At 42.0% G+C, this 12,946-nt stretch overlaps 1 protein-coding gene across 3 annotated transcripts in view; it reads left to right on the top strand.

Moving 5' to 3' along the window:
* sptbn1 (spectrin, beta, non-erythrocytic 1) overlaps nt 1–12,946 on the top strand; it is a 292,639-nt gene that overhangs the window by 128,289 nt on the left and 151,404 nt on the right. The window contains exon 1 of one of the 3 annotated variants that reach the window (XM_043695962.2): nt 4,467–4,882. The exons of the other annotated variants lie outside the window; for them this stretch is intronic. Coding sequence (XP_043551897.1) covers nt 4,774–4,882 — 109 coding nt within the window. The 5' untranslated portion in view covers nt 4,467–4,773. Of the gene's footprint in view, nt 1–4,466; nt 4,883–12,946 lie in introns of those variants that run through there. 3 annotated transcript variants of the gene reach the window in all.

Consider the following 12,946-nt stretch of genomic DNA (forward strand, 5'->3'; position numbering starts at 1 on the left):
ATAGACTAATCATTGAATGGGAGTGAATTCAGATTGTGAACCCATTTCTTTCTTTTATCTTTGCTTGTTGCATTCTCTGTCACCATGTCCTCACTCCCCTCCCCCAACTCCAGTGAGTCCAGCTGTTCTTTTCAGTTTGACAGTTGGATATACCATTGATCTGCCATTCTCACATTCCAAAAACTTAATCTACACTATCACCACTCTTTCTCCCCGGCACACCACCTCCACACTCTTCCATAAATGCTGCCCCCTCCACACTTGACACCAGCTCTCATGAAGAGTCATCTAGACTTGAAATGTTAACTAGCTCTCTCTCCGTGGATGCTACTTGACCCGCTGTGATATCCAGCATTTTTTGTTTGCAGTACAAATTCCAGCACCTGCAGTAATCTGCTCCTACAGTGGCTAATCCTACTCCTATTTTCTAAATTTCTATGTTAGCTAATTCCTGTCTATGTCAATATATTATACCCTACACCATAATCTCTTCTTTTACCTTTTGAGGTCGCACTTTATCAGTTGTTTTCTGGAAATCTATGGGCAGTACATCCATGGGTTATCATTTATCTACATTGCTTGTTACTTTGTCTCTAATAAATATCTAATAAATTAGTTAAACATGATTTATTTTTCACAAAATCAGGTTGGTTGTACCTGATTACATTAAGACATTCTAAGTGCTGTGCTATAACCTCATTAATAATAGATCTTTGTATTTCCCTATGATAATTGTTTGGTTAATTGGCCTGTGTTTTCCTACTTTGTCTCCCTCCTCCCTTGATTAGAGGAGTCTCATTTACTGTTCTGCAGTCTGGCAGGGCTTTTCCAGAATTTAGGGAAATTGGAAAATTGAAACCAATGCATCCACTATCTCAGCAGCAATTTGTTTTAACATCTTTGGATCATGATCATCAGTGCCAGGGAATATATAAGATTTTGGATATAATAATTTCCTCAGTACCTTTTCTAATAGTTTTAAGTTGTTCACTCCCTCTCATCTTGAGATTCCCAGTTATTTCTGGGATGTTATTTTTATCTTCAAGAATGAAAACAGAAGAATATATTCCTGATATTGGGCTTGCAGCAGATAGTAAGGGAACTAACAAGAGGGAAAAAACCTACTAAACCTAGCATTCACCAGACTACCTCTTGCAGATCCATCTGAACTTGGCAGCATATATGTGACCATAGCACAGTCCTTATTATTTGTAAAGACCAAACTCATCTTTGCAGTGAGCCAACCCTCCTTTGTGCTCTGTGACATTACCACCATGCTAACTGGGATAGATTTTGTAAAAAGCTGGCAGTTCAAACCTGGACAACCATAAAGCACAGTAGGTGACCAGCAGCAGCAGAATGATATCTATCAATGATCTGGAAACTTGTATCCCTAACTTTCCCATTAGCATCAAGCCAAAGGATCAACTGTAGTTCAGTGAAGAATGCAGGAACACATACATAAAGATGAGGTAATAACCTTGTAAAGCTACAACTCAAGACCACTTGTATGCTAAACAGCAGAAATAGCAATATTTGACAGAATGGAGCTACCTCTCCAACAATGAACCTTGTCTAAGCTTTACATTCTTCTATATCCAATGATCAATGGTGACATTGTACAACTTAACCAATTAACTGGAGAAGGAGGCCATGCAAATATCTCCGTCCTCAATGAAGGGGAAGCCATAAAATTGGTGTAAAAGATAAAGCTGAACCATTTACCATCATCTTCTACTAAAACTGTTGGTGGAGATCCATTTTAGCCTTCTCCTAAAGTCCCCAGCATCATAGATGTCAGTATTCAGCCAATTTAATTCACACCACAAAATATCAATAAATAGTTAATGCAGTATCCAATATTTCAAATATGTGCTCCCAAAACATTCCTGGCAATAGTACTGAAGATATGTGCACTAGAATTCTCTCTGAACCCTATCCAAGCAGTTTCAATACATCTACGGCACTGACATCTACCTGATAATGTTGACTGCTCAGACATGTTGTGACACACACATATAAGACAGATAAGTCTTGAAACTAGACCTCCTAGTTTAGAGGTAGGGACACTACTGCTGTGCCTCAAGAGCCTTGCTGTGGAGACACCTTCCATAAATCAGTATTCACACTGCAAAGACCTGTTCAGTATGCACCATCTAGGTCCCACGAGGTCAACTTACTTGATTCAAACATGGATAGTAATGCTGAGGTGAGAGTAATTGCCTGTCATATCAAGGTGGCTTTTGATTGGTCTGGCATCAAGGAGTCTGAACAAAACTGGAGTCTTTGGGAATCTGGAAAAGCTTCCATTGGTTGGATTTGTAATTAGTAAAAAGGAAGGTGGTTGTGTTGGAAGCCAATTGGATAGTCACCGGTGCATTGCTGCGTAAATTCTTCAGAAATATTTGAAGCCCAACCACCCTGAACTTTATCAGCTTATCAGTAACATTCCTTCCAACAAAGTGGAAATGTGCACTTCTAATTCATAACGTTCAGGACTATTTCCAACTTCTCTGATTCTGAAGCTGTGCATTCGTATATGCAGCAAGACCTGGACAACAGTTAGGTTGACAAGTACCCTTCACACCATGCAAATGCGAGGGAATGCCTATCTGCAACCAGAGACGTTCACCTGACATTCAACGGCATTACTATTACTGAATCCCCACCCAAATATTGAACTGGTCCAGCCATATAAATACAAAAGCACCTCACAAACTTGGAGTAATCCTGTCCACCACCTATCAATCACATGATGGAATATTCTCAACTTGCCAAGATGAATGAAGCTCCAACCACCCAAGAAGGGTGGCATAGGGGCACAGTGGTTAGCACTGTTGCCTCACAGGAACCCAGGTTCAATTCCAGCCTTGGGCGACTGTTTATGTGGAGTTTGCAAGTTCTCCCCCTGTCTGCGTGGGTTTCCTCCCACAATTAAAAAGATGTGCAAGTTAGGTGAATTGACCATGCCAAATTACCAGGTCAGAGGTAAATATAGGCCAGGGGATTGGCTCTGGGTGAGTTACTCTTTGGAGTGTTGGTGTGGACTTGTTGGCAGAAGGGCCTGTTTCCATACTGTAGGTAATCTAATTAATAAACAAAAAAGATCAACACCATTCAGGTCAAAATAGCCTGCTTGTTTGGCATTCCATTTATCAATTTAAACATCTATTCACTCCTCTATCAATTCACAGTGACAGCATTGTGCGTATAGAAAAGGTGCACTGCAGCAACTTAGCAAGGTTACTTGCAAATCTATGACCCCAACAACTAGAAGATCAAGCACAGTGATGCATGAGACCAATACCATCTGTAAGTTCCCTTCCAAGCCACACAACATCCCAACTTGGAATGATATCACTCTTCTCTTTGCGGTTGTAAGGTCAAAATTCTAGATCTCTGATCTAGATGTGTTTGCATATAGCAGCAGCTGATACCATTCTTTGAAGGACAGGACAATAAACATTGACACCACATCCCATGATGGAATAAAAATAAATTGCAAGTGGTATGTTAATATTTGCTTCTGTTCACATTGCTGTCACTGTATACAAAAACATGGATAGACCTTTTTTGTGATTGAGGCAGGATGGATGGGTCTAAAAATACCAAAACAGGGAAATGAGATGACTTCATAAAGAGAGATGGATTTTGTGTGGAAGGAATAAAGGCGTTTTAATTTGTTTGGATTTAACTGGATCTTAAGAGCATTTAATTACACGGTTTGCTCCGGTTGTTGTTAATGATAAGAAGAGTTGGAGGTCTAGACACTTGATCTGCAAATCCTGCTTTTTACTCTTCAGTATCTGAGAGTCTCAACAAACTAAAGCAGTCTGGGAAGTACTGTTTTGTTTCTCAAGATTTTAAATTGCTGTCACTATTTTAAGGTTTAATAATCAATATTCACTAGAAACACAGACACGTGACTATGGTGTCTAATTCCACTTTTAAGTGATTCCATAAGTTTAAGGGTAATATTGAGATGTTTATACTGCCGTCCTATTGTGTATGGAATGCAACTAAAAGAAGAACATTATTCCTCCTTCCCTTGTGATGGAAATATGAGACTTTCCCGTTACGTGAGGTACTTAAACAAATGATTGTAATTCTTCCATATTTAAGGAGGGACTCTTACAGGAACTACTTAATTGTGCGTTTTTGTAGAAAACCCCTGTTCATTTAAAAATCGGAAACCTTAAAAATTTTAGTTAATCTCGTGTGTGCACAAAGAGCAACTGTTTTTTCTAGCAACTACTCGATTCTTTTTACCAATGCATACCTTTTGTAAACCCCCTTTTTTTGCAAGTGGTACATTCCCATTCCTTCCTACTCTTATGTTAATAGTGACATCATTCAAACTGTGACTGCCTACTACTTAAATTACACTGCAGACTGGAGTAATGTGAAGGTGAGCTTATTGGCTTCAGAAAGAAGGAAGATAAGCTGCAGGCTTGTGTTTAGTGGGTGTGCCGTTCAGTCGTTCATTTCCTTGGAAATTTTAAAGCTGCTGGCTAAAATAGTCTGGAGATTTACGAACTGAACAATCAAAAGGCGATATGATGCTGATCTATGGGTGATGCCTTTTTACACCATCAACCTACAGTGAATGGAGTATGCTGGATTTTCGTTCATTTAAGAAGCTTACTTGCAGGCCAGTTACACGAACGGTAACCAGCCACTCTTTTCTACCAGGGTTCTGTGGTGAACTGAGTCTGCAGGAGGATTACATTCCTCTTATTTTTACTGTTTTGCCCTTCATTGCATTGCTATCAAATGGAAATACATAGGACATCTAGCATGTCAGGACCATTATCCACTGGCTTTCCTTCTCAGATACCATACAATTATAATCAGCTGGAAGGAAGATTCAAGCAGCTTCAAGGTAAGCATGCTAAGCCATTGTTAGTGCTGTTGTTGGAATCCCTATGAACTCATTAGCAGGTGCAATAACCATGTGGTGCCATAATAATTTTAAAACAAGTTGCACTTTTAAAGCTTTTTAAATAAATGATATGGTGCTAGGTAGAAAATAGCTAAATATTATTAATAAGTTAAAACATTTTTATAACAGAAAACAGGCTGACAACAACCTTCTAGATGCAGTGATCAGATAATGCACCTTCCCTGTATTTAGCCTTAACTGAGTTAATAGAACATTTTGGTAGCTGAGTGAATGAGAACAATAGAGGAAGAAAAGAGGGAGTGGTCCTTTTTTTAGACTACTTATGAAATTGCTAAATTTTGTTTTGCCATTTAATCTTGTGGGAACAAAGCTTTGCTTTCTGCTTCAGACTGTGAAAGGACTCCCTTGTTCTTCAGCTATGCTTTGAAATATTTAACATTGGCACATAAATTATAAACAGGAGATGGAAGATGACTGAAGCCATGATAATTGTGTTCCAGACAATTATGCCTTTGAGCTTGAAATGGCGAAAGGAGCTTTTATTTGTAATTCATTTTTTTTAAGCTGAGAAAGAGGTGATCTTTCTCACTGATTGCAATTTAGTAGCTAACTGGTAGATTGCTTCAGCAGTATTATATTCTGGAAGGCTAGTATTGTATTAACTGAAAGAAAAAACTGCTTCATCGCTATTTAAAATGCGAGCAACCAACTACAACGTTATGTGCATGATTTAGCTGTAAAAATGTTCTCAAACGTTTCCCTGTTAGCACCAAGTTTTTTCCACTATGTTGCCAAATCTTGCTGATCGGGAATGTCCCAGGGGTTTTCTGTGGTCTTGGAAACAGAATAATCTAAGCTGGGTGTTTCTGTGCTTGCTAGTTGGAGACAGATAACTCAGGGTTCCCAACTTCTTGCTATGTAACAGTCAACAATCCCTTTCATTAATTGGGGTGCTGACTGCAGTGATTGATGTATTGTGGTCACATGCTGAGATACAGTGAAAAGTGGTATTTTGTGTGCTATACAGGCAGATCATTGCAAGCCAGGCAGCATCAGGAGGTGGAGGTTGACATTCCAGGTGTTACCCTTCTTCAGGATTGAGGGAGCTGCAGATAAAGGGGGAGGTGGGAAAGAGTGGTGAAGTGGGGTTAGGTGAAGACCGGTGGAGGGTACGACCTAGTTAGTCATTGGGAGGAATGGATCCGGTGGAATGGGGAAGGAGGTTATTTGAAATTGGAAAACTCAATGTTGAGTCCTTCAGGGTGTAGGGTGCCCAGGCGAAAGATATGGTGTTGATCCTCCAATAGGCGCTGTGGTTTGGTTTGGCAATGGAGGAGGTCAAGGATCATCATGGCGGAAAGGGAGTGGTTGGGAGAATTGAAATGGGCGCTGACTGGGAGATCCAATCAGCCCCTGCAGACCTGACTGCAACGTTCTGTGAGCTGTTCCCTAAGTTTATGTTCGGTCTCCCTGATGTAGAGAAGACCACATCGGGAGCACCTGATGCAATAAACTAGGTTGGAAGAGAGGCAGGTGAACTTCTGTCTCACGTGGAAGGACTATTTGGGGCACTGGATGGAGGTGAGGGGGGTGGTGTACTGGCAAGTTTTGCATTTTTTCTAGTTACAGGGGAAGGTACCTGGGTATTTAGTGGCGGGGTGAGGACAAGAGGGGCTCTGCCCTTATTGTGTTGGTGGAGCGATGGAATGAGGAATGGAGGTGGTGCGACAGAGAGATGTCTAGATGATGGAGGGATGAATAGCGCATTGCTTAAAATAGGTGGACATCTGGGATACTTGCGAGTGGAGTGTCTCCTCATCCAAGCAGAGGCGGAGGAATTGGGAGAATGGGATGGAGTTTTTGCAGGATAGTGGATGGGAGGAGGTGTAGTCCGGGTAGTTATGGGAGTCTGTACATTTGTAGTAGACACCCATCTGCAAACTATTGCCAGAGATGGAAAGGGAAGGGCGAGAAAGGGGAGGGAGGTGTCCGAGATGGACCAAGTGAATTTGAGGATGGAGTGGAAGTTGTGGGTGCAGCCAATGAACTGCTCCAATTCAACCTGGGTGCAAGACACTGCACTGATGCAGTCAGTGATGTAACGGTGGAAGACTTTGGGTACAGTGCCTGTGCAGGTGCTGAAGAGGGACTGTTCGATGTGGCCGGCAAAGAGGCAGCGGAGCTGGGGCCCATCTGGGTACCCATGGCCACCCACTAGATTTGGAGGAAATGGGAGGAATTGAAGAAAATGCTATTGAGGGTGAGGACCAGATCAGCTTGGTGGAGGGGGACTGGATGGGTCTGTTGGAGAGGAAGAAGTTGAGGGCCTAGAGACCATCCTTGTGGGGTATGGACGTGTATAAGGACTGCACGGCCATAGTGAAAAGAAAGCCTGCAGGCCGGGGAAGTGGAAGTTGTTGAAGCTTTGGAGGTGTGGACATAAGTGGGAAGTGCCTGAACTAGGGGGGAGAGGATGGAGTCTTGGTAAGACGAGATGAGTTTGGTGGGGTAAGAGCATGCCGAGACAATGGGTTGTACATGATAGTTGGGCTTGTAGGTCTTGGGGAGTAGGTAGAACCCGGTAGTGCAGGGCTGGGAGACTGAGTTTGGAGGCAGTACAGGTAAAGGGGAGATCACTAGAGGAAACAAAGGCACTGACTGTGTCGCTCATAGTCCCCCTGCCCCGCATGCCCGGTTCTACCTGCTCCCCAAAATCCATAAGCCCAACTACCATGCCCAACCCATTGTCTTGGCATGCTCCTGCCCCACCAAACTCATCTTGTCCTACCTTGACTGCTTCCTCTCCCCCCCAGTTCAGGCACTTCCCCACCTACGTCCACGCCCTCCATAGTTTCAACAACTTTCACTTCCCCAGCCCACAGCCTTTCTCTTCACTATGGCTGTGCTATCCTTATACCTGTCCATACCCCACAAAGATGGCTTCCAGGCCCTCATCTTCTTCCTCTGGAACAGAGACCCATCCAGTTCCCCCTCCACCAAGAACCTCCTCTGCCTCACTGAACTGGTTGTCACCCTCAATAGCTTTTTCTTCAACTCCTCCCATTTCCTCCAAATCCAGTGGGTGGCCATTGGTACCCAGATGGGCCCAGCTCTACCTACCTTTTTGTCGGCCACATCAAACAGTTTATCTTCACCTACACAGGCATTCTACCTCAACTTTTCCGCCGTTACGTCGATGACTGCATCAGTGCAGCATCCTGCACCCAGGCTGGACTGGAGCAGTTCATCGACTGCACCCACAACTTCTTCCCCTCCCTCAAATTCACTTGGTCCATCTCAGACACCTCCCTCCCCTTTCTCAACCTACCATTTCCATCTCCGGTGACAGTTTGCAGATGGAAGTCTACTGCAAACCTTACAGACTCCCATAACTACCTGGACTACACCTCCTCCCACCTAGTATCCTGCAAAAACTTCATCTCATTCTCCCAGTTCCTCTGCCGCATCTGCTCAGATGAGGAGACTCTCCACTTGCGAGTATCCCAGATGTCCACCTATTTTGAGCGAAATGCTTTTCTGTCATCCAGACATCCCACTGCCACACCACCTCCATTCCCTGTTCCACCACACTAAACTCCCCCCACCCCCCCCCCCCCCCCCCAAACACAATAAGGACTGAATCCCCCCTTGTGCTCACCTACCACCCCACCAGTCTCCGCATCCAATGCATCATCCTCAAACAGTTCCGGCAACTCCAACTGGACCCCACCACCAAGAATATTTTCCCCTCCCCACCCCTCTCAGCCTCCGCAAGGATCATTCCCTCCAACAGTCCTTAGTTCGTGCCACCCCTGCCACCAAATGCTCAGGTACATTCCCCTGTAGCCAGAAAAAGTGCAAAACCTGCCAATATATCAACCCTCTCACCTCCATTCAGTGCCCTAAACAGTCCTTCTCGGTGAGACAGCGGTTCACCTCCCTCTCTTCCCATTTTAATTCTGCTAACCACTCCCTTTCCAACATGACCATACTTGATCTCCTCCATTGCTAACACAAACCAACAGGAGCAAAACCTTATCTTCCGTCTAGGCACCCTACAGCCTGGAGGACTCAACACTGGGTTCTCCAATATCAAATAATCTCCTTCCCCATCCCCCAGCTCCCTTCCCAGCCCCACCAGTTCACTCTTATTGCTGCCTGCCACCAACCGGATCCATTCCTCCCATTAGGAGAAAGTGAGGACTGCAGATGCTGGAGATCAGTGTCATGAGTGTGGCGCTGGAAAAGCAGTTGCAGATCAGATAGCATCCAAGGAACAAGATAATCGACACTTCAGGCAAGAGTTTCTGATGAACGGCTCTTTCCCAAAACATCCATTCTCCTGTTCCTTGGATGCTGCCTGACCTGCTGTGCTTTTCCAGCACTACACTCACGACCCTCACCTCTCCCATTGACCAACCTGGTCGTACTCTCCACCTGTCTTCACCTATCCCCATTTCACCACCCTGCCCCCATCTCCCCCTTCATTTGCAGCTTCCCCTACATCCAGGAGGGTTACGGGAGGACTTCTACACCTCCTGATGCTGTCTGGCTTGCTGTGTTCTTCTAGTGTTCTGCCTATCGACTATAGATCCAGCATCTGCAGGTTTTTTTTTGTCTCTATACAGGCAGACCATACCATATAAAGTGCATCAGGGGAGCAGAACAAAGTGCAGAATGCAGTGTTAAAGCTGCAGAAAATGTTCAAAGAGATCAGAATTAACATTTGAGAAGTCTGTTCAAAAATCTAATAACAGTGGGGAAGAGGCTGTTCTTCATTATATTCGTACATCTATTCAAATCTTTATACCTTCTGCCCAACAGAAGAGGGTGGAAGAGAATGTAACCAGGGTGGAAGGGGCCTTTGATTATGTTGGTTACTTTCCCAAGGAGCGGGAGGTATGGATAACGTGATAATATTACTGCATTTGGTTTAAAACATGTTAACTGTTATACAGTTTTCAAGGATATACAATATGGTACACCATTAACCTAGGGAAATACTGGTACAAGTTGCAATATGGTATTTACATTACAAGTTTAATAAAATGTTTCTGTGGCAAGTGACAGTGTTCCACTGCATTATAAAATCTAGATAGGTCACTAGTTTACACCCAGAACTTTACCAAGACCTATCTGATTTAATTTAAGGGCCTGATTTAGTTTTAATTCATTCATGGGACATAGGCATCGCTGGCCACCCTTGCTGCCCTTGAGAAGATGGTGATGAACTGCCTTATTGAGTCAGTGCATTCCATGTGCTAAAGGTAGACCCACAATTGATATTAATGGCAAATTCCAGGGTTTTGATCCATCAACAAGTGAAGGAATGGCAATGTTTTCAAATCGGGATGTTGAGTAACTAGGAGGGAACTTGCAGGTAGTGGTGTTCTCATGTCTCTGCTGCCTTGTCCTTCTCAATGGAAGTCGTCATGGATTTGGATGGTGTTGTATAAGGATCTTTGGTGAATTTCTGGAGTAGATAGATTTATTTTGTAATCGAGGTAAGATGGGTGGGTTGAAAAATAAGACAGGGAAACAGTGACTTTGTAAAGCGAGGTAGAGATTATTTAGAAGGGAAAAATGAAGGTGGTTTTAATTTGTTTTGGAGTTAAATGGATCTTGAAGAGCATTAAGTATGTGTCGTTCTCACATTGTTATTAATGACAATAGTGGTTGGAGTGCTAGCCACTTGATCAAAAATCATGATTTACAACAGCAGCCTGTGAGAAATACTTTGTTCTGACTGGGTACTGTAATACTTGTACAGATGCCAGAAAAATAGGGAGTAAATAGTATTGTAAGACACTACAAAAAGAGACAGATTAGACTAGGAAAATTGTGTGACTTTTAATTTAAATAAATCTAAGATACATTTTTGGAGAAGCAACAAGTAGAATACACATTAAATTTCAAGAAGAGTGGTGAAACAGATTATTTGCAACCTGACATTGAAAGGGGATGCTTGATAGAAAATGGTTTCTTTAATAAAAGTGGTCCCTTTTGAAGAAGACACATGGTTTGATCTTATATAAAGCAACTGCTTCAATTTCCAAAAGATTTTTTAACAAGTCATAGAGTTATACAGCATGGAAACAGATCCTTCAGTCCAACCAGTCCATGCTGAACATAGTCCCAAATTTAACTAGTCTCACCTGCCTGATCCTGGCCCATACCCTCCAAAGCTTTCCTATTCATGTACTTACCCAAATATTTGTTAGATGTTGTAACTGTACTCACATCAACCACTTCCTAAAGAAGTTCATTCTACATTGGAACCACCCTCTGTTAATTAAAAAAAACAATTGCTCTCTGTCTTTTTAAAATTTTTCTCCTTCCACCTGAAACATATACCCCCTAGTCTTGAAATCCCCTATAGTAGGGAAAAGACAACTACCATTACTTTATCTTTACCTCTCATTATTTTATAAACTTCTATAAGGTCACCTCTCAATCTCATATCCTCCAGTGAAAAACATCCCAGCCTATCCAGTCTTTCCTTATAACTCATACCTTCTATACCCAGCAACATGCTTGGTGAATCTGTTCAGAACCCTCTCTAGCTTAATAATATCCTTCTCATACCTGAGTGACCAGAGCTGAGACAGGACTCCAGAAAAGACCTTGCTAATGTGCTGTACAACCTTAAAAGGACTTCACAACTCCTTTACTCCAAGGACTGAACAATGAAGGCAAGCATGTGAAATGCCTTTTTGAACTACCTTGTTTATATGTGATACAAACTTTAAAGAATTATGTACCTGCATTCCTAGGTGTATCATGTCTTATTTTACCCAAAGTTTCACTGGTTTGCCTGTTTTGCATTTTTAAAAATAAATTGGAAATGGTGATGATTAGCACAACTATAAAATTTGTGAATATTTTATAACAAAGACTCTGGGAAATAAAATAAATTGTAGACTATGATTCGTAGTTAATTTGATGCTTGTTTGATGTCTCTCTTTGTTCCTTTTAAAGTATCAAGAGTAAAATTGTGTAAGCAGATTCAAGATAATGGAAAGGAGTCTTGAGAATAATGTTGACAACTTGATAATGGTTCAATTTCTTGCTGAACAGCTGCCACCAAAACAAACCTGTTTCTAGGATGCAGTGCCCAAACTGAATAGTACTTTAGTAAAGTTTTTGGAGACCTCATCAGAGAACTGTATCATTGCAATTCCTATAATGGGAACTATGTTGACTTCAAAGAAGATACGATGACGGGCATAGATTCTGACTGTATCATCCACACTTCCTGTCTAGTATATTGAAATCCTGCTATGATTTTGGATTCAAGTGATTTAAAAAATTGTGGGGATCTTGAAGTTATTGCTCTTGAAGTTATTGCTGGAATCACTACTATACAGGTGGTCAGTTTGTTTGTTGTTGTGATGTAGCCAAAAAGAACTAGACATCGACTAAATAGAGAAAGCAGGGAATCTAGTTTCATATGAGGAAGACTGATATTGCTCAGTGATTCATTTGTGGAACTATACTGCATTGCTGCTGGTGAAGACTAACACCACCACAGCCCTCCAGGAATATGAAACTTCATTTCTGAAATATTACAGAATCCGAGCAGAAAAGAAATATTTTGCACAAAAAGTAACAAGTTATGAATCCTTATCCATTTGTCTTCAAGGGGTAAGACAGAAAGTATTGAGAGGGGTATATGAAATATTGCCATTTTTAGAAGGTGGTGATGAAAAAAAGGTGTGTTACAGAATGAGAGCAGTAAGACATTGATCTTGTGTGTCATACTTGTTTTTCTTATCCTGAGTACATAACCCTTTAAGACAGATTTAAAGATTCTGAGATGTTGATTTTTGAAACTAGGCTGAAGTATTGATAAAGTGAATTTTAAAAGTCTAGGAAGATAGACATTATAAATAGGTTCTGGATGTAGGTTTGCTCGCTGAGCTGGAAGGTTCGTTTTCAAACGTTTTGTTACCATACTAGGTAACATCAGTAAGCCTCCAGAAGAAGCTTCATACAGAAGCTCACTGATGATGTTACCTAGCATGGTGACAAAATGTCTGAAAA

The sequence above is a fragment of the Chiloscyllium plagiosum genome, unplaced genomic scaffold (genome assembly GCF_037043375.1).
Source record: "Chiloscyllium plagiosum isolate Xiang-an unplaced genomic scaffold, Cpla_swu_hap1 HiC_scaffold_10, whole genome shotgun sequence".
Classification (NCBI taxonomy): Eukaryota; Metazoa; Chordata; class Chondrichthyes; order Orectolobiformes; family Hemiscylliidae; genus Chiloscyllium; species Chiloscyllium plagiosum.